Here is a 27,735-nt window from a genome sequence, read left to right on the forward strand (position 1 = left end):
TCTCCGTTTCCCCTTTGAAAACAAGAAGGAATGGAGGAGGCAGCTGAGGCCCCCACAGAGCCTTCCGCGCCACTTGCAAGCAGTGCGGAAGGCTCCATAGGGGCCTGGGAAGCGGAACGCATCTCCTCCGAATGGAGGAGGCACGCACCACTTCTGCTCCACCTCTGAGGGACACCCTCAGAGGCGGAGCAGGGGCACCCCAGGCCGGGAAGTGGCGAAAGTCTCCTCCGAAGTTGGAGGAGGTGCACGCCGCTTCCACTCCGCCTCTGAGGAATGTCCTCAGAGGTGGAGCAGGGGCGCTCAGGAGCAATCCTGGGAGGCAGCGGGAAGTTGCCTCTCAGGCAGCATCTTGGCGCCAACTGGGCCGCCCCTCCCCTCCCCTCCCCTCCTTCTTTATAGGAGGAGACGAGATGGGCGCCCTAGAGTGTCAGTGCCTCTCTAGGGTGCCTGTCTCCTATCCTCCTATAAAGGAGGAAGGGAGGGGGCAGCACTCCTGGGCGCTCCTCGAGGGCGGGGTGGGGGTCCAAGAGGCGCCCCTGGAGGGTCGGCACTTGAGGCATTTGCCCCATTTGCCCCCCTCTAGGTCCACCAGTGCTCCTTAGTGTCTCATGGACCACCTGTGGTCCAAGCACCACAGGTTGGGAACCAGTTGTCTGGGAGATAAGTTGTCTCCTTCTTTTGGATAGAAAAATGAAACTGAACCCCCAGTCATCTTCATGACTTTCTTCCCCAGTGGGGCCCCAGTCAGACCTGACAGTCTCCAATTTGCTGAGCATCCTTTTGAGCTTAGAGTTTTGTTGTAGATTTGCACTAAAGAAGGTGAATTACTTGCATTTCATAGGTTCACATTTCAGTTGTGAATATTCACAGTCTCTTTACTTGGATCTATCCTACAGGGAACTGTGTGGAATTCCAGAAGACGAACTCTTCTCTAAATGTGACAGCTGAAAATGCCACCTCCCCAGTCATTGAGTTCTGGGAGTAAGTGAAGGTCTACCCCCCCTCCCCTAGATCCTCTTGGGAGCTTAGATTCCCCCAGCGATGACCATCAGCCGCAAGACTAATTCTTCTGTTAGATGTGCAAAGTCCAGAGATCTCAAACATTGCAAAACTCAATAGGAGTGGAATCTTGTTCTATGTAGCTGTTAGCCTGCAGTATATATGATGAAATAGGTGAAATTTCTTCTGAAACTGGAAGACAAATTTGTCCTTTGGTTTCTTGTCTACTTTCTGTATTTGCATATTTACCACAAATGTATACAAGTTTCAATGCATATCTTATCTGTGGGTATATACCACTAATGTATAACCCACCCACCTATGGCAGCTAACGTTGGCACACTGAATTGGTGCACCTTTGTCTCTGGCGGAAAAGAATTTCCCACTTCTGTCACAATAACAATTATAACTTGAGTACTTTTACTCATTGACCTGTGCAATTGCAGAAACATGGATCCTCACTTAAAACTGAACAGAGGTTTGAAAACAGATATCAGCAAGTAGCTCATAAATTAATGTACTATTGCACAGTCTGGTGCAATGACTTTTAGAGATCAAATAAGACCACACCAAGAAGGAATGGTTTCAGAAGCAGTGCAGATGGAGGATTTCTCAGTAGGCTAAGCAGATTTTGTCCATGCATTTGTACATAACTTTGTATGTCGACATCAGCAAGGCTGTGCATCAGTGACGAGAGGAGGTTTAGAGCCCAAGCCTATGCATGTCTACTCAGAAGTAAGTCCCATTAGAGTCAATGGGGCTTACCCCCAGGAAAGTGTGGATAGGATTGGGCTGTTAGTCATTTGCATGCATGTCTGGTGTCTCTATCCTTTCATCTTCCTCCCTTTCTATATACTGCATGGTCCTCTTATGGCTTCTTTCATCTTAATGCCATCCCTGTCCTTCTCACAGCAACATTTTCTTATTTTGCTCCTTTCCTTATCCTTCTTTTCCCTGGTCATCCTCCTTACTTTCATTCTCAACATCACTTTGTTTAATCTCTTTATTTCTCTTCTTTACCATACTCAGCTGCAATTGTTAATCATTTTGCTAACGATGGTGGCTTATCATCATTCCAGCAATTAAAACAACATAAAATCTAAAACAGAAATAACCACTCGGACAGGTTAATGATAAAAATGTATTTTATGTATCTCCAATATTATCAACATGCAATGATCCCACTTAATCCTTTTAAGAATCTTCAGAAATAATCAGGGGTCTCCAAACTTTTTGGCCAGAGGGCCGCATGAAATATCTGGCGCAGTGCTGAGGGCCAGAAATAAATTTAAATATAAAATTTAAATAAATAAATTAGAGATGGAACTTAGATGAATGAATAAATATGAGTCAACAGTCAACAAAACCTTTATTAGGCATAAACATTTGATGGGTGAAAACTCTGTATAGAAACCGCAGAGAGAATAGAAACCTAAGCAGTACACAAATATATGTCTATGTGCGCACCTACGTGTACACACAGATACAAACATACATTACATTATATATACACACATGAATTATTTAAAAGACAGAAAACAATCAGTTACTCTACAGATATTGCCAAGATGTATCTATGCAGTAGTTGCTTGGTACAGAAAGCTTGGCTTGATTCAAATTACTCAAATTTAAGAACTGTGCAACTGAGGAGGTTGTATGCTCGATGTCACCTGCCAGAAGGAATTGAATTATAACGTTCTCAGAATGCCCTGTTTTAGCATTGAGCAAGGGAGAGAGAAATTGCTGTCTTAGTGCTTGGTATCTGGGACAGCGCAACATAACATGTATGAATGATTCTACTTCTCCTAAATTGCAGCTACATAAACAATCTTCCCAGGAGGCGTTTCTGAATCTGCCAAGTAAGTCATTAGAGGGGGTCACATTACAACGTGCCAAGGTAAAGGCCCTTCTCTCCCGGGGGTGCATTAGGAGGGACAGATATTTTGGTTGTTGACCAGTTGTAATTTTAAGTTGAAAACTCAAAGGGGAACATTTTTTCTGTGCTACGCCTAGAATCTCAGTCAAGTGGGCCAGAGGCTTTCTGGGGACAAGAGGCTGGCCACAGGCCAGATAGAGGCTAGCTGCGGGTCGCATCTGGCCTCCGGGCCAGGGTTTGGAGACCCCTGGTCTAGATGGAGAGACAGCAACTGTTCTGAAGTCACTCAGCATTCTGGCAGAGTAGGGATTTGAACCCAGGTTCAAATCTGCTATCCACTACTACACTGTTTATTTGTAAATATCACAACCTTTCCAATAAGCTTTTCTCAAAATGAAGGTGTTAGCCTTGCTTCTTAAAACATAACAGAATTGTACTAGGATTAGATTAGATGTGGGTACCACAAGTGATGAGTCTCTACCACTCCATGATGACTCTGACTCTACTATTTGAAGATCTCATATCCACAGTCATGGAAATTTTAAGTTAAGTTCCTTCTCTTGATGATAATGTGAAAACAGTTCTTGGATAGAATGTGTTAAAAATGATCATGGCGCATCAGTTACCATGACTGTCAAACACTAAATATCATTGCATGCCAATTACCAATACGACCAAATATTAGTAAATATCAACTATTGTATCCAATGATTTAACTCAAGTATTGTTAGGGGTCAAATATGGACAGTATCTGAACATTCAACACAAACAAGCACAAAGAAGAATTCCGAAGAGAATTTGGGGGAGTACAGTATATTTTTCTCAACTCTAGTCATTTGTTGGTCTTGTTTCTTTTATTTGCTGTTTTCCTTTCTCTCTTTGTCCTCATTTTTTTTTCACTTTGACAGTATATAACATGCCTTCATTTCCACATCTTACACTGCCTGTGGCTGGCTACTAAAACATTTGACAGCTGAATCAATATGTTTTGAACAATCCCATGTTACTGGGATATTGGTACATGGGATTGAAAATTTCCATTGCTGTTACAGAGCTTGTTCACCATTCCTGCAAAATGGAATAGGAAGCATTTCGCTTCATAAATGCTGTAATGCTGAATTTCTGAGGCTTACCAAAGCTGCAAGTTTAAAGACGCTGACGGCCTTTCTGAATGTCACCTGTTTTGGAGATCAGATGTATTCACGCAACCGATTAGATCTATTGAAGGAACTGTGTGCTATTTGTGTTTGCTTCAAGTCCCCCCTCCCACAAACCACTCTGGAGCAAACTAGGAGGAGGGCATTTTCTGGTGGGAAAGGGGCCCTCGATGAAAGAGTTCATCCTCCTTTCCCCATGTCATGATCCTGATCATCAGGAGTAAGCCCCACCCCATAGCATGGGAGCATTTCTCTTATCAATGCAGTACATGACCACAGAGCTTGGTACATGATCTCTTGGTTTCTGTTAGGGAATGGTTGCTACATGGCCTTGAGCCCTGAGGTCTTTTTGGGAGTGCATTACATTGTTTCTATCTCATTAGGGTTACCAAGACTCTTGAAGCTCCAATCCTAAGAGACATTGAGTGGAGCCTTTGAATGAAGTGGTGATGCCTGGCAGATCAGGGAAAGCAAATTGAGGGGGGGGGGGAGGCCTCATGCTGCCTAATCAGATGCAGAGAATGGCATCTAGTTGCTGAGAGAGACAAAGTCAGCTGTGCCTGATGCCTTAAGATGGAGCCTGATGGACATGAAAGGGAGAGAAGGAGGAAGCAAATCTTTCTCCAGCCAACCCTATGTTGTGAGGCACCAAAAGGGAATAGTCTGTTCTGGGGAAGAGGCGAGGTGCAGGACTGGTAAACTTGATATGTAAAAAGTGAACCCAGAAGGAGTCAGTCAGGGCCTGTTTTTTCCTTCTACAGGAGGAGAGTCCTAAAGATCTCTCATGGCATTGAACATATGGGAGGCTTGCGCTGGGAGCTGGTTCTCTGCCTTCTGCTGGCCTGGATCATCTGCTACTTCTGCATCTGGAAAGGAGTCAAGTCTACCGGCAAGGTAAGTATCTTTCCTCATCCCTTCCACAATCTCGATTCCTTTGAAGCCCCTTTGGGCATATAGTTCTCCATTAGCAATTCTCTTGAGAACAATTCTCTTTGGTGTTTTCCTCCAAAGTGTTTCTCTTCCAGCTGGCGATGAGATGTATCCTTGCTTTGCCAGTTTTACTTTAACCAAATTGATGTCTTTTTCTCTTCTGCCTGACTGAATTTTATGTGTGCGCATCTGTGTCAGAGCCAGGTAAAAGACAGCTTAAAAACTGCATCCATTTCAATGAGAGTGTTTCCTTCCAGGCGTTCTCTCTCCTCTAGCTTGTGGCACCCTCTTTGCAGGCAACCTATATAGATATGTAGGGACCAGTGCTCCTACCTGCCCCCCCCATGCAAGGTTATGTGCCTTTGGCAGCTGTATGACCAACAGAAATTTAACAGGGGTGGCTTTTCCCAGCATGGAAGTGCAGTGAAAGGCAGGGTGCAGCTGTCTAATTTTGGCTGGTCGTGCTGCTGTTAAAAGGTGTAGAGCTTCTATCAGGGAAAAGGTGATACCCTAATCAGTACCTTTGAAAGGATTGCCTCTGTGACAGATCAGGAGAGAGATCTTGGGGTGGTGGTGGACAGGTTGATGAAAGTGTCGACCCAATGTGCGGCGGCAGTGAAGAAGGCCAATTCTATGCTTGGGATCATTAGGAAGGGTATTGAGAACAAAACGGTTAGTATTATAATGCCGTTGTACAAATCTATGGTAAGGCCACACCTGGAGTATTGTGTCCAGTTCTGGTCGCCGCATCTCAAAAAAGACATAGTGGAAATGGAAAAGGTGCAAAAGAGAGCGTCTAAGATGATTACGGGGCTGGGGCACCTTCCTTATGAGGAAAGGCTATGGCGTTTGGGCCTCTTCAGCCTAGAAAAGAGATGCCTGAGGGGGGACATGATTGAGACATACAAAATTATGCAGGGGATGGACAGAGTGGATAGGGAGATGCTCTTTACACTCTCACATAATACCAGAACTAGGGGACATCCACTAAAATTGAGTGTTGGGCGGGTTAGGACAGACAAAAGAAAATATTTCTTTACTCAGCGTGTGGTCGGTCTGTGGAACTCCTTGCCACTGGATGTGGTGCTGGCGTCTAGCCTAGACGCCTTTAAAAGGGGATTGGACAAGTTTCTGGAGGAAAAATCCATTATGGGGTACAAGCCATGATGTGTATGTGCAACCTCCTGATTTTAGAAATGGGTTATGTCAGAATGCCAGATGCAAGGGAGGGCACCAGGATGAGGTCTCTTGTTATCTGGTGTGCTCCCTGGGGCATTTGGTGGGCCACTGTGAGATACAGGAAGCTGGACTAGGTGGGCCTATGGCCTGATCCAGTGGGGCTGTTCTTATGTTCTTATGTTCTCTGTAGGTGCTTTTCCCCCCATAAAAAGGCTGTTATTGCACCAACCACCCATGCAAAGTAGTATAGTGTAGATCCTGCTCAGCTGAGTTGTGCTTTGTTATCTAGCTCAGTATTCTTCATCTTGTGGGTTATGACTCCAGTGGGGTAGCAAAACCTCATTTGGGGGGTCATGGCAACCTTTCAAAGCCTGTGCATCTCCTCTAGTAAGGTCGTGGCTTGGCAATTGTGAAATCTGCCTAACCTGTTTCACTGATATTGTCTGTGTAGGTGTGTGTTTTGCTGCCTGACCAGTGTCCCCCTCTCCAGACTCAACATTCTGCATGTTCATCATGTACAAAATGACTGTCTTGTGAATGCTCTGACTTTTAACTGGATTGTGTGGATCAAACTATATGTTATAGGAAGTTAGTGCTTCTATGCTTGGCTTTGTTATAATAAAAATGGTTGGCAACCTTCAGTTTCGAAAGACTACGGTATAAGCCTACAGCAGCCGGTATTACCAAGCGGTCTCCCATCCAAATACTAACCAGGCCTCACCCTACTTAACTTTTGAGATCAGACAAGATCAGGCATGTGCAGGGTAAGCAGCCATATTGGAGCCACCTACAGTTTGGGACTGCAGTAAGATAGAGGGGTCAAAAGTTGACTCATTAAGACCTCACCATGCTAAATAGTCCTGTGGTTGTGCAAACCAATCTCTTGGTGTCCTAGTATTGTTTCCCTTGAGAGCTTGCAAGTAGCGAGAAGTAGTGGTTACACTTTACTCCGTGTTGGTCAGACTTCACTTGGAGTACTGTCCAATTCTGGCTATTACGTTTTAGGAAAGATGCAGCCAAACTGGAGCCGCAGAGAAGATCAGAGAGCTGGAGAACATGCCCTAAGAGGAAAGCTTGAGGGAACTTGGTATGTTTAGACTGGAGAAGTCTGATATGATAGTGCTCTTCAAATACCTGAAGGGCTGTCATACGGAAGAAGGAACAAATTTGTTCTCAGCTGCCACTTAGTGTAGAACTAGATCCAATGGGTACAAATTGCAAGAGAGGAGATTCTGGTTGGACATTAGGAAGAAATTCTTGATGGTAAGGGCAGTTCGGCAGTGGAATAGATTGTTGAAGGTGGTGGTAGATTCTCCCTCACTGTAGACCTTCAAGCAGAAGCTTGACAGGCACATACTGGAAATGCTCTAGGACAGTGGTTCTCAAACTTTGAGGGAGCTTTACTCCCTCAGTAAGTCTTTGCAGCAGAGGGGCAAGGGCAGGGGAGCAATCCCCATCATAAAGCACTCCTGGTCAGTTGCGTACCTCCCATAGATTTCTCTGGGGCAAAAGCCCCAGGCGCCAGTGCTAGGACCCCAAGGAAGCCTCTCTGAGGCTCCCAATGGGGGTGGAAACTGTGTTTCCAGTTTCCAGAAACACAGTTCAAGGAGTCAGGGAATCTCACAGAGGTTTTCCCATTGCAGCTGGAAGTTGCGCGAGGCTCTGTGAACCTCTGGTGAGTGGGGGGGGGTAGATTTCTGCGTGGGGGCGGTGGCGATAGCCTGCGAGGGGTGCCATTGCGGAGCTTTGCCCCAGGTGCGGGGCTGCAGAGGTCCATGGCTGCTTTTGGTTTCTAGGAGCTGCTTTGCAATGTCTCTGTTTGAATGTTCCAAGCCTCGGGGAGCTCTGCAGAGCCAATATAGGCATGGCTTTTTCTATGTCATGATGGCTATGAAATGGTCTCTTCCTTGACTGCTTCACCTGTCTCTTCTCCAATTCAAGCAATATGCTGCTGTCATTGAGATTGCGCTCATTAGTGTGTGTTTAATACACTCTCCTGAGTCTTTCCTTGCCAGCTTTTGTGCCTGGAGTTAAGAACAGATGGAAATTTAAAAAATCTTCTTACAGCAGAGTCCTGTGGGTGTTTACTCAGATGAAAGTTCCATTGTGTTCAGTCAGTGGGGCTTACTCTCTAGCAAACGTGTTAGGATGCTAGCCCTAGTGAGTAAACAACCTTTTGAAAAGATGCAAACCACAATATGGTTATATTAGGTCTGATGGAATCAACATACTCTGACAGCGGCCATGTTTTTCTTAGCTGTAAATGAAATGGGAGCCTAGCCCTGGCCTCCCTGGTGTGAACAAGGTGGGAAGCCAGATAATGAGCAGGTTCCTACTATGCAAAAACTAGTGAAAACAAGTTGCAGACATTTTGTGACTAAAAGATCATTCATGTATCTGAAACACAGGAAACAAGACCAAACAGGCTGATGGATAACTGATGTACTGAGATCTGTCTTTGTTATGCAGCATATGTTATGTGAAAACAAAATTGGCAACGAACCATATAGAGATTGCAAGTGAAAAGGTCTAAAAATGAAAAATGTGATGGTTTAAAGACTTTGGCACATGGGAAGGAGGAGTTTGCAATTAGCCTCAAAGTACCTGGTGGAAGACCAATGGATGTGCTGATTTAACCAGAGATACTCCAAGTTATTAGTTTCTTGTTGTACTTCTACAGTATATGTATACTGTGTGTATATAGTATTTAATTTAAATGTTGTCCTCCAGTTTAACTATTTTCAATACCATCACTAGTTCCAGACTCTTGTTTATAGCAGCAAGAGCAGTACCACAAAGATACATTGTGCGCATGTTTTGGAGAGCATCAATTGCTACAGCAGTGACTTTCAGTCTTTTTCATCTCATGGCACACTGACAAGGCACTAAAATTGTGAAGGCACACCATCAGTATTTTGTCTATTGACAAGGCACACCATGTTGCTGGTAGGGGGCTCAAATGCCCCAATTGCCCTACTAATAAATGACTTCCTCTAACTCCCACGGCACACCTGCACACCAGTGTGCCTCAGCACAATGGTTGAAAATCGCTGTGCTAGAGCAGGGGTGTCCAAACTTTTTGGCAGGAGGGCCACATCATCTCTCTGACACTGTGTCGGGCCAGGAAAAAATAGAATTAATTTACATTTCAAATTTGAATAAATTTACATATATGAATATATTAGAGGTGGAACTTACATGAACGGATGAAGGTCTTGCAATAGTTCAAAGCCTATAAAAGGCCTTGCACAAAGCAAGGCCAGCCTTTCCTTTGCTGCCGCTGCTGCATCACCAGTGTGAAACAGCAAGCAATGGAGGGAGCCCTCATCCCACAATTCACGCAAGAGGTTGAACAGTTGGCCGTCATACTAAGTGCAGTTGCATCAGGCCAGCGTGGGCTCCAGCAAGTCTCTGGAGGGCCAGAGTCTCACTGGATACTGGGGCCTCCTTGAGGGCCAGATTGGGAGTCCTAGAGGGCCACAAGTGGCCCCAGGGCCATGGTTTAGGCACCCTTGTGCTAGAGTGATACACTTTTGCCTGAGATGACACTGCCCTAGAGAAATTCTGGCAAGTATATCTGCAATGAATATTCCCTGTACCACAAAGTGCTTCCAGACACTAACAGAAGAGAAGGATGAGGCACACAAGGAGGAAGATGTGGCCAGAGAGAGAGAGTGTGGCCATTGTTTAACAGGAAGAGCAGAATTTGCAGTGGCCTGGCTTTTCCTCCAAATCTTCTAACTCCTATTTCTGTTCAGGGTGGAGCCCCATCTATTATGGAGCTAGAAGAGAAACATCACTTTAAATACAGATCTTCCCTTTTCTATTCTGTTGAGGAAGGACAATCTTGAATTGTTTGGACTATTTCTTCTTTTTTATAGCAGCAGTCTGGTGAGGATGCCTCCATGGACATCACCTTTGGAGAGGCATCCTTGGCCTGCCTGTTTTTTTGTTTTTAATTACTACAGATTAAAAGTCAAATATTTTATTTCTTTCTATCCTTCTGGCTGCTCTTCTACTAAAGTACCCGAAGCAGTATACAGTATAACATAAGCATAAAACAAAGCACCACCTTAAAACAAAAATGGTCCCAGCTAAAAACCAGCCTCCATTAAAAATGTAATCAAAAGGTCACTTGTAAGGTCTTCAGAGCAGTCCACTGATATCAACATGCAGGAAAGGCCCTCTGATAAAGGAGAGTTTTCACTAGCTGGCAAGATCTCAGGAGAGTCGGATGTCCATCAGAAGTGAGTTCCACCAGGTGAGTGCCATAATGTGGTCCTTCCTGGGCTGTAAATCACATGTAAATGAAAGACCATATGTTGGAACATTCAAATTAACAAAACAAAAAAAAAATCCTTGCAAATGGAAACCTGTATGTCAAAGAAAAATGTTCTGGCCTGTCATTCTTCCTGAAATGCTAGTTTTTTGTGTACAGCATTTTTTAAAAATAATGTTGAGGAGCAGTCAAACATGTGATTTCCTCACCTGTGTTCTGAAATGGTACACTCCCAGGCAAGTTATATCATTTGGTAGTTTAGCTTTGACAGTGTAGCTTGGCTTTAACAATGACATCAAGAAGGTATGGCATTCAAGAAAAGTACTAAAGTCACCTATCATTCATAGATTGCGAATCAGTGTTGAATATAAATCTGAACAATTTACTGCCTAACATGATAATTTTTGGCATATTCCTATCTTGTATGGGCAATTAATATAGCTCTCTGTCTCTCTGTCTCTCTGTCTCTCTCTCTCTCTCTGTGTGTGTGTGTGTGTGTGTGTGTGTAAGTCTAATACCAGTTTACCTTTTCCAGAGGATTTGTGCATATTGGTCTTGTGATTTATTCAGCATGTATCCAGATGGGAGCTCAGCAAACATAAAAAAAGCCCTGCTGGCTCCAGCATTCTGTATTCCATTGTGGCCCCCCAGCTGCCTCTTGAAAGCCCCACAAGCAGGAAAGAAAAGTATACTTCCCTCCTGCCTTTGACCCCATGCAACTGGTATTCAGAAGCATCCTGCCACAGAACCCAGAGAGAGTACAAAGCCATTGTAATCACTGATTGACCTATCCTGTATGAATTTGTCCAATCTCCTTTTAAAGCTATCAGAATTAGTGTCTCTTACCATATCTTGTGGCAATGAATTCCACAGACTAATTATGTGCAGTGGAAAGAAGTAGCTTCTTTTGTCTGTTCTCCTGCCTATCAGTTTCAATTAATGACCCCTAGTTTTAGTAGTTTGGGAGCAGGAAAGAGATTCTTTCGCCACACCATACATAATATTTCAAGTCTCAGGCTGCAATCCTATATGCACTTACCAAGGACTAAGTCCCATTTAAATACTGGGGCTTTCTTCTGAGTAAACAGGCATAGGATTGTGCTGTTAATTATAAATCCCCTTTTTTCAAGCTAAGAAGTCCCAAATACTGGAGTAGCAAAGATTGCAATCACACATACAGTTAATATTTTAAAAACCCCTAATTGGTCTGGCCAAAATAAAATTGTCTCCATGTTTCCACTCCCTCTCCCACTCCTGATTTTGTTGAACTTTTGTTGTTTAATTTTTAAGCTGTAAGCTTTTTTCCGTCTTGTGTCATTCTGGGGAGGTACATCTATGTAAATATTATTTTGTGTAAATAATCTAGGGTAAATAAATCTTTTATTTTGAATAATGTGTAAAAAATGTGAGGACATCTTGCATATAATTTTGCTAATTAAGATAAATGCTGCATTTGCAACCCCAGTTTGGCCTTTCTTCTAACTCATGCTGAGCTCCTGTTGTGTGCGGAAATGGCGCATGATGAAAGTGTTCTTGTGCAGCTCTGTACAGCCAAAGGGTCAAAGACGGATTAAGGTGGCACAAGAAAGCAACTTTTCTAAGGGCATGTGCATACGTGTTTATTTAATCATCTGTACTGGAACCTTCCACCCAAGTTAGGGTAGATTCCTTGCCCACCCATATGTCTTACAAGGACTACTGAAGTCTGTGTGTACTAAAGTATCTGTCCTTCCCTTTCCTGGGACACACCCTGTATTTTGCAATTAAATATAAGGGCCAAGTCAGATGTGATGTGGAGATCCATGATTGAATCTTCCAATTTTTATTTATTAGTTTTTCTTTCTTTAAAGAAGACAAAGAGAGGGGAATTGGATCAAGGCTGCAATGGGGGGGGGGAAGAATAATTTAATCCTCTCCCCCACCTGCACGATTACCCTGATTTAACCCCTACCTGCAAACACTGTTAGCCCTGGAGGAGAAAAAAGACAGGTACGGTACTCATATTGGTGCCTATCTTCCACTTAATGTCAACTCTTGGAGAGGGGAAGTCATGGAAATCAAGAAGACACTCTTGTGGCAAGGTTTAATCCCACTTTTCCTTGCACTATAGTTCAACTTTGAACGATAGTTCAACACTATAGTTCTACTTTGCCTTCCCAGCTGCTTTGAAGTCTAAAACAATCAAACAAAAACATATCAGCAATCTGAGAATGGCCCTCTTGTGACATGCAGTTTAGCCCTAAGACTTAAGGAACTGTTTTAGGCTGAAGAGAGAGACAATAGCTTTTCAGAGGATCAGTATCAGAGACATTGCTACTTGTGGAGTTTGTACTGACTTTCCCATCCTATAAGAGCTATAGGGTGCACTCTTTAGGGCGCAAGCTAAACTTGCCCAGGAACAGGTAAACCAGGAGGCTTGTGCTGTATCCAGCGCAGGATTGTGCCCAGAAGCGGCTTAACCAGAGGCAAGGGGAAACTCTTCCCCTTACCCCTGGGTAAGGGCTGCAGGTCCCAATGGGTCTCCTCGGACGTGTGCCACCTCCTGATGTGGCGCAAGTCCGAGGAGAGCAGAGCGGCTTGAAGCCGCTCCGTTCTCCCCAGGGATGGGGGTTGGATCCCCAACCGGATCCCAGCTGCTGGATCCCAGCCCTGCCTCTGGCTCCCCGCACGCCCGCCCCCATGGCCGCCCATCATCCTCCCTCCCCCCGCCCAGGAACGCCTCCCTCCCTCCTCCTCCCCACCTCCCCCATGCCTACATTTTCCACTTGTATCAGCGCAGGCAGGCCGACACAAGCGGCGGAGGGGAAGCCGGCATGGAGGCTTCTGTCAGCCTCTGCAGGCTGGTGCTTCTCAGAGCGCCGGCCTGGCTTCCCTTTGAGGTTGTACTGGTCAGTGACCGTAATAAAAGATTCTTCTTCTTCCCTTTGAGGAGGTGCAAACGTGCTTTATGGTGTTTGCGTTTGCGAGCCTCCCAGACCAGCCCAAGGGATTTGGGCTGGCTGAACTCAAGGTTAGGATTGCACCCATAGTTATTTATGTTTTGGATTATACAAATTCAATACTACAAACCAAGGAGGAAGCATGAACAGAGGTTTGTTTGTCCCCTTCAAACAGGTGTCGCAGATGGAAAAACTTGGCAAATGCATGTGGATCAGACCCAAGCAAAATCATGTTTGTTATAAAACAACATGAGGCAGAGAACAATGTTTCTGATCACAGCAGGCTCTCTAGTAACGAAGTCAGTGTGAACAGCACTTTCATAATGTGATTTTTTTCCCCCATCGAAGTTGAACATCTGCTCTCATTTCACTGAATCCACATAGTCACACTGGTGGATATGGAACAGATGCATGCACCCAAGCAAATGGTCTGAGTTTTTCATCTACCTTATTGTACAACAAATTCTTGCAGTCATTGGTCAAAAACTTCCATCTGAGAGGAAAGATTGTAAGCAGGACTTGATAAATGGTTTGGAAGCGGAAAGGGAGACCACTGGATGTTTTGTGTCTTTTGGAAGATGAGGAGTTGGGTGAAAGAGAATTCAGTGCAAGCGTCTGCTCCTTGCACAAGGTTGCACAAGTGAATAGGAAGGTGCCTGTGCATGTGTGAAGTAGAAGAGCAAACCAGGATCCAAAGTTAGTCCTTTTAGCAGTGAGAAAAATTAATAAAGAGGAAAATTGTGTTGGTGGTGTTGTAGTCTCTGCTCATATCAACATACTTGTTTTGATACAGTTTAACAGGCATGGCTCTTACCCCCCTTCCCATCTTGTGATTTGTAGTTTGGTGAGTACCGTTGAGAGTCTCTGTCAGGTTGCTCTAATCCAGTGATTTTCAACACTTTTCATGTCATGGCACACTGACAAGGCACTAAAATTGTCAAGGTACCTCATCAGGTTTTTGACATTTAACAAGGCGCACCATGCTGCCAGTGGGGGGGGGGTTTCACATTCCCTATTGGCCCTACTAATATGTGACTTTCCCCCAAATTCCTGTGGCACACCTGTGGACCACTTGTGGCACACCAATGTGCCATGGCACAGTGGTTGAAAATGGCTGCTCTAATCGTATAACCCAGTGGTTCTCAACTTTTAGCACCGGGACCCACTTTTTAGAATGAGAATCTGTCAGGACCCACTGGAAGTGATGTCATGACTGGAAGTGACATCATCAAGCGGGAAAATTTTGTAACAATCCTAGGTTGCAATCCTGCCTATATCTACCCAGGGGTAAGTCCCATTTACTAACATTGTTAAAAGAATATATATAGTAGCTTGTTAAAAGTACAGGTCTGTAACATTTCCCCAAATGCAGTCACATACCATCAAGTCTAATATATTAAAAATAAAATATTGAAATGAATGGGGACCCACCTGAAATTGTCTCGTGACCCACCTAGTGGGTCCTGACCCACAGTTTGAGAAACACTGGTATAACCTTATATAACTACATTTCCCAGGGATTCATGATTAGATATTTGGTTTAGGTTTGTAGTATAGATATCAACTCTGTGTAAGGATTACTACATTATGGGTAGTACATGTGTTCCCTGGCAAGCTAGTCCCCTGACTTGCCAGATGTGTCAGTGGATGTCCTTCCTCTGGATTCTGACTATCAGATAAAGGGCTGGAGATATTTGAATGTTGGGCAAGTTTCACTGCCTAGGCTTTTGTATCCGATACTTGGTCCTTTTTTCACTCAGTGCAACACTGCAGCCTACAGTCCTGGGAAGACTAAAGTTAGCCAACCCTGTATGTTGTCCTGGCCGTGTTTTCATAGAGGTGGTAAACCTAAGCCTGGGATATACCTCTTCAGACTGTGGGTCATGTGTCTGAATGCTCATATATACAAACATACATACATACAACAAAAAAGAAACAAACAAACCCCTCTATATAGAAAGTAGTTCCAGCCTTGCTAGAGTTCCAGCAAGAGTTCCAGCCTTGCTTTTTCCCTGAGTTGACAGTGGAAGGAGTTTTAATTAGATTTGAGATGGATAGACTCAATCATATGAACCCTTGCCAGCGGTCTGAGGTGGCACAGTTCAGTCACTAGTTAACCATCATAGAGAGAACAAAGAGAGAACTGCATCCTGCTCTGGATGGTGTCCTAGACAGAACATCTGAGTAAACTGAATCTGATGTATTTTTTCCCCCATTGGTTTGAAAAAGTAGACCGGGAGGAGAATTCTTGTGTGAAAACAGAATATTTTGACCTCCATTTTACTGGGTGAAAGGGTCAGCGAGTCCCATCATGAAGGCTCAGTATAGAGAGACATTTGGCTTAACAGGGATTTGTCTTAGGTGGTGTTACTAGGTTACTGAACTATAAATCCAAATAAGAATAAAAGCTGGTTGTTTCATTGTTGTGGACTTTTAAAAAGAAAATGCAGATGTAGAGTTGGGCTACTGCCAAGAGTCAAGCTACACATGGTGTCAGATGGTCTTAAAAAAAAAAAGATCCAATTATGGCAGGGTATATTTGGAGTTAACTCTTTTCCTCTGAGTTAGGGGAAATTAGGTTTTTTACTCTGTACTCCGGTATCATTGTCTATCACTTTTACTTTATTGAATTTATTTTTATATGTTTTTAGATAGTTTATTGTTACGTTAAATGTACACTGCCCTGAGCTTTTGGAAGGGTGGTTTATAAGTCTTATAAATAAATGAGAACTTCAGACCAAAAACTTGTACTTCTTTTTGTTTCTTGCCCTCTCTTGCAAATCATTTCAGTTTGGGACAGGAAAATTTTCCAAAATGGAAAATTGTCCTCTGATGTATTTCTGGTTGTGATTATAGAGTTGGAAGGGAGTTTGTGAGTCACTTAAGTCCAAATGCCTGCCACAGCAGGTGTCCCTAGATATCCAACCTTGAATTTTCTTGACAGGGAGTCAAAAAAAGAAAAGAAAAAAAGAAAAAGCAGCTTAATCTCTCCAAAAGGCAAAACAATGGAAGATGATTTTATTGATCACTCTTGCCATTATCTGAAACTCAAATATATGGTGCTATGGGCCATTACACAATGGCCCAGAATTACACAAGTGATTTATTTCAGGGAAGAATAAACTGTGAAAAGTAGGGATTGCCTTCTCCTTGTCTGTGGTGCATTCTGTGGCACTGGCATAGCTAATGATCATGTAGCCCGGTACCAAGCTCAAAATGATGCCCCAGAAGTGATGTCACAACAGGAAGTGATGTCACACTTGGGCTTTTAAAAAAGTGAAAATTGGAGAAAAACCTGCCTCCTCCCCCCAGAAGCTCACCACCCACTTGCTCTGCTGTCTCCCCCCCAGCCAGTGGAATAGCTAACAGCCCAGTCCTATCCAACTTTCCAGCACCGGTGCAACCACAATGCAGCTCTGGGGTAAGGAAACAATGTTCCCATACCTTAAAGAGACCTCTGTGACTGTATCTCCAACACAGGAAACAGTGCATACCCCATAGGCACAGCAGCACAGGCACTGGAAAATTGGATAGGATTGGGCCCTAAGTCATCTATCTGTACCTGGGGTCAAAGAAGATTTTGTAAACCTCCCCCCCCCCACACAACAAAATCAAAATCAATTAATTAAGTAAATAAATAAAAAGTGTTCCCCTTATTGGTTAGAGACACTATGCTGGAGTGAAGAGGGACAGTTATTCTGCCCTGCTAAATATAAGAGGAGCACCACTTGAAAGTACCTCTTTACCCAGTTAGCAGGGGTAGCTGCATTATAATACATGGAAATGATTGCTGACACATATTAATACCTTATTGTTTCCATGCTGTATCATAATAACAACTCATTGGCTCTCAGAACAATCAGTTTCATAGGTCAGTTCTGAGTTAGGAAAATCCACTTTTTGTTCCATCAAACAGTTGTGTAATCATTTTCTGGTTTATTGCCCATAACTTTTGATAGAATACAGATATTCCAATAATATTTGTTTCATTGCATTCTGCATTAAATTACCTTTCCAGTGATATATAACAGTGTTGGTATTATTCGTACATACCAATTTTTTTCACAATTTTGGTCATTAGTGTCAAGATCAACTTGTTGCCCCCCTAAAGCTTGTTGCCCAGTGCAACTGCTACCCTCTGCACCTCCTTAGCTACGCCACTGTAATCTGCGGTGTGTCACTTAAACCTACAGCATGAAGTGATGAAGAGGCCTTATTAGATCCCTGTGGGTTCATTTCCCACTCCCAGGTGGCAAATAACTGAGTTCCTCCTGCCCTGGTCAGGTTATCAAGGCTTCAAAGCCAAATCTAGCTCTTTGGTTAGTTCAGGTGACAATCTGACTTTGGTCTTGTATGTTTGGCTCACTGGGTCTTGCTCTGAGGGTGTCTGCTTGCCAGGGATGGGAAAACCCAGCCAATCTGCAGCCAATCATAAGGCAAGAACCCCCCCTTGGCTCCTCGTCCTGCTCTTAGAATGCCCATCCTTTGTCTAATGATCATCCGTTTCTTCCTTCCTATCAGAGATGGGAAAAGAGAGCCCAGTCCCGTCTCTCCCCCCCCATTTATTGCAAACATTAACCCTTTCCTGCCTCCTGTCTGGAACTCCCTGATGCTCCCTGGTTGAAATGCTGGCCCCATGAGGTTTTTCACGCCTCAAAAACAGTAAGCAAGCGCATCCAGACACAGGCAGACTCAAGTCAGCATGCATGGGGGCAAGTGCCAAGACAGGGGGCCCTGACTTGTGCCTTTTTGAGAGTTTTCCACACACACAACTCACAAGTGGCCAAGACACCCAAAATCACACACTTTCACAAATTGAGTCTGAGTCACTGACTCGAGTTCCCAACCCTGCTGCATGCCTTGCTTAATTCCAGACTCCCAATTTCCCCATTCACTTGACTACCCTTTTTGCCTCCTTGCATTCTTGGTTCCACCCCCTTTTGTATGGACTTCTTAGTTCAGACCCTGGCCTACAATCATGTCAGTTTTGAATTAAGGAAAGCAAAGCCCAAACTGCTGTTTTCCTTGAGAGCTTGACAGTGGCATCACTAGGGTTTTGTCACCCCATGCGGGAGGCCAGCTCCTCACCCCCATGATGGACCTTCTCCCATGCAGTGGGCGGGGCAATGTCCCGGGCATGGGCATGGTGATGCGCCATTGTCCTGCCACTGCAGGTTTTTTTATTATAACTTTAGATAGAATAGAGATATTTCAACACAGTTTAGTTGCATTCTGCATGAAATTATGTATCAAATTAAATATAATATGATGGTATTATTTGAAAATACCAAGATTTCAAAAATTTTGGCCACTAGTGGTGTCTCTCCCCATGTGCATCACTCAGTGCGGCCCGCAACCCCCCTAGCAATGCCACTGGAGCCTGAAACTACTCAGTTATGCCAATGCCTAGTGTACAGATGATATAGTCTGAGGCAAGATGCAACCACTCAAAAATTTTCACAAGGCCTCTCTTTGTAAACAAAGAGAAAGGAAAACTGGGCAGCAAAACACTGTACTCTTGATTCAGTTTGAGACTCTGAAACTTTGGCCCATCGGACTTCAGTCTGGCCTGAGTACCATGCCAGCCTGGACCAGAGACACATTTCAGGACACCACCAAAATTTTGAGGTGACCTCATAACAGTATGGCCTACAATGACTGGTAGTGCTTAACTCGGGTTTCTTACAAAGGTCTTTCCTAGGGATATGTCAGAGATTGAACCTGGGCCTTCTGCTTACAAAGCATTTACTCAATTGATCTACAGCCTTTTTCCATATTTCACTGCAATGTATAGCCAAAGGAGTGGTTGTCTTCTAGGGTTTACTCTTGGTTTGTACAGGGAAACAATCAGGTTTGATAGATCTGTGACCAGCACATGTGTGCCATAGAACATGCCCCAGAATTCTCTGTATCATGCAAGAGCTTTGCAGCACATGCAGGTAACCTGCCTTGGTAATCCACTGATGACTTTGTGGACTCTTGAGGGAAGCCTGAGGTTGAGCTGTGCTAATTTAGACATGAGATGCCAGAAATGGAGTTTGATAAACCAACAGATGCTGAATGATGAACTAAAGATGCTGGATTCTGTGAACTGCTGAACAAGGCCCTGTCTGTGACTGGGCAAGTTTAGCTGGAGATACTGAGTGACACAAGATTTGGAGAAAATTTGCTAAGGGGCATCTGGTAGAATCTTATAATGTCCAGGCGTAATGCCAAAATGTTCAACTGGACTCAGGCTTCAGGAAACAAAAGGGATGTGTGGGTGATAAAACCTATAAGGCTGCTCATGAAATGTTGGATCTTCTCCACAACTACACCTGTGCCTACAACCAGAGAAAGGGAATATAAAAGAACAGCAGAGGGGGGTTCTTGGAATCCCTCTGAGGATCCATCTGATGGAGCATCACTCTGATCATCTCCTAAGACTGCAAAACTGTGCCTGGATTCTTTCTTAACATTTTTTTGGTCAGTGATTCAAGGACTCCACTTTGAATAGAGAGAAGCTGCCACAGCTTTAGATAAGAGACTTTGGGCCCAGTCCTATCCCACTTTCCAGCACTGATGCAGCTGCAAGGAAGCCCCAAGGTAAGGGAATAAATGTTCCTTTACCTAGACTAGAGCAAGCCTCTGTGACTGCCCCCACAATTGCAGGATACTGCACATTGAAGTTAGATTAGACGCATATTGATAGGACAAAGCATGGGCTGTTTGGGATTTCATTTATTGCTGTTCAGGGTGGTTTGCTATTAATTTCTTTGCATTTCAATGTATCTCATTATCTTAACATACTATAAGTTTGTATCTCCACCATTCATGTAATGTTGATAGGCTTTTTTTTTTTTTTTTGCTATGCTATGGTTTTAACTTGTAGAGTTCACCTATTTGTGGCAGGTTGAGCCATATTTTGGTGATCTTATCTATTCTGTTTGGTGTCCTGGGAGCTGTACATTAATACTTGACAATTTTTTCATTTTTCTAAAGTTAACCAATGATGTCCCTGTTCATTTGAGCATGTGTCTTTTTTACCGATCTGGTGCTTCACACACAGGATTCAGATGAACAATACACAAATATTTCTTGGAAGTCTTGCCAATGTGGAAAACATTTCCTTAAAAGAGAGAATTTGAAAACTGTTTGTCTTAGGATTCTTAGATCAAACATTCATGCAACTGTTTATTCATTTATAAAAGTATGCAATATCTGATTCTGGGTATACAATAACTGTCATTACCCTGGCAGTATTATTAAATGTAATGTATGAGCAATTTATGATGACAGAGAGTGAGTGGGTTAGTGGCAATTAAAATGGTTTGAACTTGATGGTGGAAATAAAATTGATTCAGTCCTTCTATGAGTATTTAGAAATAAACAAACATCCTAGATGTAGTGAAGACATTAACCAAAAATATACACATGAAATGAGGAAAATATATACTGTAGGGTAAATTAGGGAAATTGATGGCCCAGTCCTATCGCACAATGCAGGGACTCTGCATCCCACAGGCCAGCTGGAGTCTAGGCTGGCTGGGAAGATAAGGAAAGACATTTTTAAGTTTCCTCCTCTTCCACTTCCTGGTCCCCAATGGGGCTACTCCAATCTACACCAGCTATCTTGCTGCTGTAAATCTGTTAGGCCAAAGCAGGTAAGTTAGGCCCAAATGAGGGCATAGGATCCTGTGATACTACTGCCACTGAGATCCACCCTACCTCGCTCTTGACTTGACCCTGGTTGGGCCAGATCCCCACTTTGGTCCACCCCTGCCACCACCTTTCCTGTGCCAATAAGTGGCCTGTGGCCCGCCACTCCCAGCTTGTGGCTTACCAGATGCCGCACCATTGTCAGGAAGCTGCAGACCATTGGGGTGGATGCGGCAATGGTGGCCTGCATGACGTATGGCAAACCATGAGATTCGCCAGCATAACACATAGATAGGATTGGGCTGTGAATGTACTATTTCTTAATTATTGGAATACATATTGCAAATTATTGGAATAAACAGTTGCTGTTGGAATTGCATGTTCTGAGTAATAATATAGTATATCTGTATATTCTTCACCTTGAAAATGAATATTGGTACACCAAGAATGGACACTGCAGAACTGTGACCACTGCACCAATGGACCGTGATGCAGGTGATATAAGTGAGAACCCTCAAATTTACCGCAGTCATGGTGCCCTGTTATGGCAATGCGATCACCCAGATTTCCGAGGTGCTGCCTCTTGAATCATGTGAGATCTTGTATGATTCAAGAGTGTGGTGCCTGGGAGAGCAGGTAAGAAGGGGCAGCTGGGGAAATTTTGCTATGCCCTTGTAAGGCTGTGAATGGATCAAATGCCTTTCTTCTTTACACCATTCCATTTTCCCATTCTAGCATTTCAAACATAAGCTGGCTTTGCTATAGATTTACTTGAAGCTCCATCTGCCTGACTAACTTGGCTGTTATTCACAATGATCTCTTATGCCTTCTGTATTTATTTTCTTCTTTTGCTAGGTGGTGTACTTTACTGCCACATTCCCCTACCTCATGCTAGTAGTTCTGCTGTTCAGGGGAGTCTCCCTGCCTGGGGCATCTCAAGGGATCCTCTTCTACCTATACCCAGACCTCACTCGACTCAGTGACCCCCAGGTGAGTTAAAAGAAACAAGGAAAGGCTTGGTTGTGCTTCTGTATTGCTTGTGTCAGTCTTTTTCTCTCTCTCTTGTTCAGTTTCATTTCTCTTTACCCTCCTTGCTTGTCTTTTTCAGCCTCCAGATTCTCCTTCTGTTTCCTCCCACGCTTTTGCTTGTAAAATCAGTACATGCAAGGCAGGCTGTTGCAGAGTAAAAGAACTGCACATGCAGCAGGCAGAGAAGAGCTCTCCACAATGTGTGATGTGGTGCTGGTAGGCTCATTAGGGGTGTTAGAGTGTTTTCGCAGGGTGCCTCCTATGAAGCTACTTTCTACTGAGTTGGGCTGTAGGTCTATCTAGCTCAGTGTGGCCTACTCTGACTGGGATTATTTCAGTCTGAAATGCCGAGTTCAAAATGCTCACCAGCATTTCAGACTTGGGGGTTCTTTCCTGCCATACCTGGCAGTGTCAGGGTTTGAACCTGGGGCCCTTTTGTCTGCAAAACAGCTGCTGCAGCCTTTCCTATAAAGAGGCAGACCCCTGTGTTCTGTAGCCTTGGAGCAGACTTGAACTCTGCTCCTTGGAGAGAACCTTTACAAGAGTAGACAGTCCTCAAAGTTACAAAGGCACCTCCCTGTCTCTTTCCCCAGGGTTTCTTCTCAGTCTCCTCTCCTCATACATGTAATTGCTTTGTTGATTTGTGGCATTCTGGAAACACAATAAAGGGCATTCAGCTGTGTTGACTGCCCTGCTTTGCTTTCCATTCAGTTCCTTGCTGGAATTCGAAGGCATCTTGCTTGCCTTTTGTTTCACTGAGTTCTGCCACTGATTCTCTCTGAAGTGGCCTAGCAGTGGTGTTGTACTGGAGCTCCATCTCAGACCCCATTTTCAGTGCAAAGTTTGAACCTTCAGTATGCCAGGAGGCTTCAGAGCCTGTGCAGAGTGCCTTTTCCTCAGTCTTGCCCAACACATCTGAGCTTTGCAGGGACAACATTTCAGGGCAGAGGGTATAGTCACTGCGCACACAGTTTTGTGTTGTGCTGTCAGTGTTGGGGACCTTGGGCCAAAATCCCCAGAGGCCCTCTGCCTACTCCTTCATGGTGCATTGAGTACTACCATTGCCACCCAGTACTGGAGGTTCAATGAGCAACCTGACTGGGTGACCCTCTAATGCATGTCAACCAGTGCCTGACCTGGCTGACCTGTGACACCATTCCTGGGTTTGCTGGCAGGACTGACCTCTCATCTATAACTCATTAACATGACTACTCTTCAGGAAACAATTCTGAGAAATCTTGGAAAGCCTGTCTAAGGTTACATACCACGGCTAATACAGGTTGTTATTATCATAGCTATCATTGTCTCTTAAAGCCAAGATGGTGTAGTGACTGATTTTTCTCCAAATGCATTTCCACATTCCTAATGGGAATGTAGAACTCAAAAGCCTCATGCAGCATTATATCTTCACATTGTGTTGATGTGTTGTGTTGATCAGGCCCATAGGCCTGATCCTGGTAAGAGAGCAACTCTTTTCAGGTCTTTTCAGTGGCTGTTTGCTGGCATTTCTTCATCTGGTTTTAGTTTGAGAGCCCTTTGAGGACTGGAAATTATTTGTGCTTTGCTATGTGAACTGCTTGGTGAAATTTGTTTTGTTGAAAAATGGTATATAAATGATATATAAATACTCTAAACCAGTGGTCCAAAGGCCTGCTTCAGCAGGACAGCGAAGAAAATCCCAGACAAGGTTGGCGCAAGAACACAGCCCTGCTTCACTCCGCTTTGGATGTCAAAGGGGTCTGATGTGGAGCCATCGAAGACAACAGTGCCCTTCATGTCCCTGTGGAAAGATCTGATGATGCTGAGGAGCCTGGGTGGACATCCGATCTTGGGGAGAATCTTGAAGAGGCCGTCCCTGCTGACCAGGTCGAAAGCCTTCACGAGATCTATGAAGGCTATAAAGAGTGGCTGTCATTGTTCCCCGCATTTCTCCTGCAGTTGTCTAAGGGAGAATACCATATCAGTGGTGGACCTGTTGGCTCGGAATCCACCCTGCGATTCTGGATAGACGCTCTCTGCAAGTACCTGGAGCCTCTTTAGTGCAACTCGGGCAAACAGGTTTCCTACAACGCTAAGGAGAGATGCCACAGTAGTTGTTGCAGTCACCCCTGTCGCCTTTGTTCTTGTACAGCGTGATGATGTTTGCATCCCTCATGTCTTGAGGTACTCCACCTTCTCTCCAGCAGAGACAGAGGATTTCATGCAGCTCAGTGACAATGATCTCTTTGCAGCACTCTAGGACTTCAGCAGGGATGCTGTCTTTTCCAGGTGCCTTGCCGGAGTCCAGGGCCACATGAAGTTTTTCTAGGGTTGGTTCACTGTCAAGCTCTTCCAGCACAGGCAGGCACTCAATGTTGTTCAGCGCTTCTTCGGTGACTACATTTTCTCTGGAATATAGCTCAGAGTAGTGCTGCACCCAGCGTTCCATCTGCTGCGCCCGATCCTGGATGACCTCGCCTGTGGCAGACTTCAGAGGGGCAGTTTTCTTCTGTGTTGGACCCAGGGCCTGCTTGATACCATCATACATCCCCTTGATGTTGCCCGTGTCAGCTGCTATCTGTATCTCGGAACAGAGCTGGAGCCAGTAGTCGTTAGCACATCTCCTGGCAGTCTGTTGGACTTTGCTGTTAGCAGCTCGGAGGACCTGCAGGTTGTGCTCACTGGGACAGGTCTTGCATGCTGCTTGAGCTCTCCTCTTTTCCTCAATGACTGGTGTCAACTCCTCAGAGTGGGCTTCAAACCAGTCTGCCGCCTTGTTGGTCTTCTTGCCGAATATGGACAAGGTGGTGTTGTAAACGGTATTCTTGAAATGTTCCCATCTGTTGGATGCATTTGCGTCGGCCGGGCCTGGAAGAGATTCCTCAAGTGCTCGTGCAAATTCCTCCACTTTTCTCTGATCCCGGGTCTTGCTGGTATCAATGTGAGGTCTTCCTTCCTTTTTCATGTGATACGGTCGCTTTGTTTGCAGTTTCACTCTGCTGCACACCAGGGAGTGGTCAGTGTCGCAGGCAGCACCCTGATAACTGTGTGTGATCTTGATGCTGGGAAGGCTGGAGCTTCTGGTGAGGATCAGGTCGAGCTGCTGCCAGTCCTTTGATCTTGGGTGTCTCCAAGAGACTGTATGTTGGGGCTTCGTGTTGAAGAACGTGTTGCTGACACAGAGACCATGATGACAGCAAAACTCTAGCAGGCGTTGGCCATTTTCATTCATCCTCCCAGTGTCGAACTGACCTAAGCAAGTGGGCCATGAACTGTTACTAGCACCAACTCTAGCGTTGAAATCGCCGAGGATGAACAATGGCTCTTTTACAGGGATCTTCTTGATAGTGGTGGCCAGGTCATCATAGAATTTTTGGCTTCTGCTGGAGATGACAGAGTCGGTGCATAAGCACTGATGAGAGTGACAGGTCCTGCTGATGACTGGAGCTGCAGGGACAAAATTCTTTCACTTCCCACAGTAGGTGGGATGATGGATATCAGCAGGGTATTTCTGACCGCAAAGCCAACACCATGTTCCCTGGTTTCGTTTGGTGGTTTTCCCTGCCAGAAAAATGAGAAATTTCTCTCCTTGACAGATCCGGAATCTGGCAGCCTCGTCTCTTGAAGGGCGACAATGTCCATCTGTAGTCTGCTCAGCTCCATGTCGATGACAGCTGTTTTACGTGCGTCGTCTATTTCTTGCAGGTCATCAGAGAAGCCAGGTGTCATTGTCCTAACGTTCCAGGTGCCCAGCTTTAGGGTAGGAGTTTTCTATTTTCTGTTGCATGGTGCAGAGTTGTCGATCCGCTTGTTGGTTTTCACCCTAAACCCCATGCACCCCATGAGGTTAACGGACTGTGGCGAGGCAACACCTTACTGGCTGGGGACTGCCCAGCTTAAGGCAGGCGGTAGCTGCCCAATGAGATGCAATGATCTCTCCCACCGTTGGAAGCAGCCCCTGGCGTCATACTCTACGCCAATCGAGCAAAGACTTATAACTGGTAAACTGCTGCTTCCCGTGTTGTGCCGACGCCGTATGGCGAAGTTGGAGTGTCCTCTCCAGTGTGCGAAGCCTGGGTAAAGAAGGTATGGAGGACAGGCTGTTACCCATGCAGCAAATTCCCCCTCTCCACGTTGCTGGAATGGTCCAATGGAAAGGCAGAAGCCAATATGGTTGGTTCCAGCGGCGTCGCAGGAGTTGCCAGAGCTTGACTGTGTACAGCCGCGAACTGCCTCAGGGACTCCGGCTCCTGATTTTGCCTCGAGGTTGACTCCTGAAGCCTTTTCCACAACTGGATATAGCCACAAGGCAGTGGAGGTTTGAGGTCAGAGTTTCCTTCTCTTAGATGAGTTGCCTTCCTAGGCTGACGAGTGCCATCTACCCGGTATTGCAGAGGGAGAGCAATACTTCCGTTTGCCTCCTCCCTGCTCTCCCTCTGCAATCCCTCCCTCTCCCCCTCCCCCTCTGCAAACTTCCGTGCAAACTGCAACAGAAGGCATCTATCTCTGAACCAGATCAGACGGAAAGCTCTTCAACCTCTCCAGACTGAGAGCAAAGTCCAAAGTCCAGCTGAAATGTCTGCGTGACTTCCTCTTTGCCGACGATGCAGCTGTCACTACCCACTCTGCCAAAGATCTCCAGCAGCTCATGCATCGTTTTAGCAAGGCCTGCCAAGATTTTGGACTGACAATCAGCCTGAAGAAAACACAGGTCATGGTTCAGGATGTGGACTCACCTCCCTGCATTACAATCTCTGCGCATGAACTGGAGGTTGTCCATGACTTTGTGTACCTTGGCTCAACGATCTCCGACACTCTTTCTCTCGATACCGAGCTAAACAAGGGCATTGGTAAAGCAGCTACCATGTTTTCCAGACTCACAGAGAGTCTGGTCCAACAAGAAGCTGACGGAACATACCAAGATCCAGGTCTACAGAGCTTGCGTCCTGAGTACACTTCTGTACTGCAGCGAGTCATGGACTCTTCACTCACAACAGGAGAGGAAACGGAATGCTTTCCACATGCGCTGCCTCCGATGCATCCTCGGCATCACCTGGCAGGACAAAGTTCCAAACAACACAGTCCTGGAACGAGCTGGAATCCCTAGCATGTATGCACTGCTGAAACAGAGACTCCTGCATTGGCTCGGTCATGTCGTGAGAATGGATGATGGCCAGATCCCAAAGGATCTTCTCTATGGAGAACTTGTGCAAGGAAAGCGCCCTACAGGTAGACCACAGCTGCGATACAAGGACATCTGCAAGAGGGATCTGAAGGCCTTAGGAGTGGACCTCAACAGGTTGGAAACCCTGGCCTCTGAGCGGCCCGCTTGGAGGCAGGCTGTGCAGCATGGCCTTTCCCAGTTTGAAGAGACACTTGGCCAACAGTCTGAGTCAAAGAGGCAAAGAAGGAAGGCCCATAGCAAGGGCGACAGACCAGGGACAGACTGCACTTGCTCCCATTGTGGAAGGGATTGTCACTCCCGAATCGGCCTTTTCAGCCACACTAAATGCTGTTCCAGAACCACCATTCAGAGCGCGATACCATAGTCTTTCGAGACTGAAGGTTGCCAACAACAAACCAGTGGTTCTCAACTTTTAGCACCGAGACCCACTTCTTAGAATGAGAACCTGTGAGGACCTGCTGGAAGTGATGTCATGACCAGAAGGGACATCATCAAGCAGGAAAATTTTTAACAATCCTATGCTGCAATCCTACCTACACTTACCC

The 27,735-nt window shown here is 45.1% G+C and overlaps 1 protein-coding gene across 1 annotated transcript in view; it reads left to right on the forward strand.

The window, feature by feature from the left end:
• LOC136656776 (sodium- and chloride-dependent GABA transporter 2-like) overlaps positions 1 to 27,735 on the forward strand; it is a 64,767-nt gene that overhangs the window by 21,465 nt on the left and 15,567 nt on the right. The window contains exons 4-6 of the mRNA XM_066633063.1: positions 897 to 981; positions 4,794 to 4,926; positions 21,853 to 21,987. Of these exons, the coding sequence (XP_066489160.1) occupies positions 897 to 981; positions 4,794 to 4,926; positions 21,853 to 21,987 (353 nt within the window). The remainder of the gene's footprint in view (positions 1 to 896; positions 982 to 4,793; positions 4,927 to 21,852; positions 21,988 to 27,735) is intronic.

The sequence above is a fragment of the Tiliqua scincoides genome, chromosome 7 (genome assembly GCF_035046505.1).
Source record: "Tiliqua scincoides isolate rTilSci1 chromosome 7, rTilSci1.hap2, whole genome shotgun sequence".
Taxonomy (NCBI): Eukaryota; Metazoa; Chordata; class Lepidosauria; order Squamata; family Scincidae; genus Tiliqua; species Tiliqua scincoides.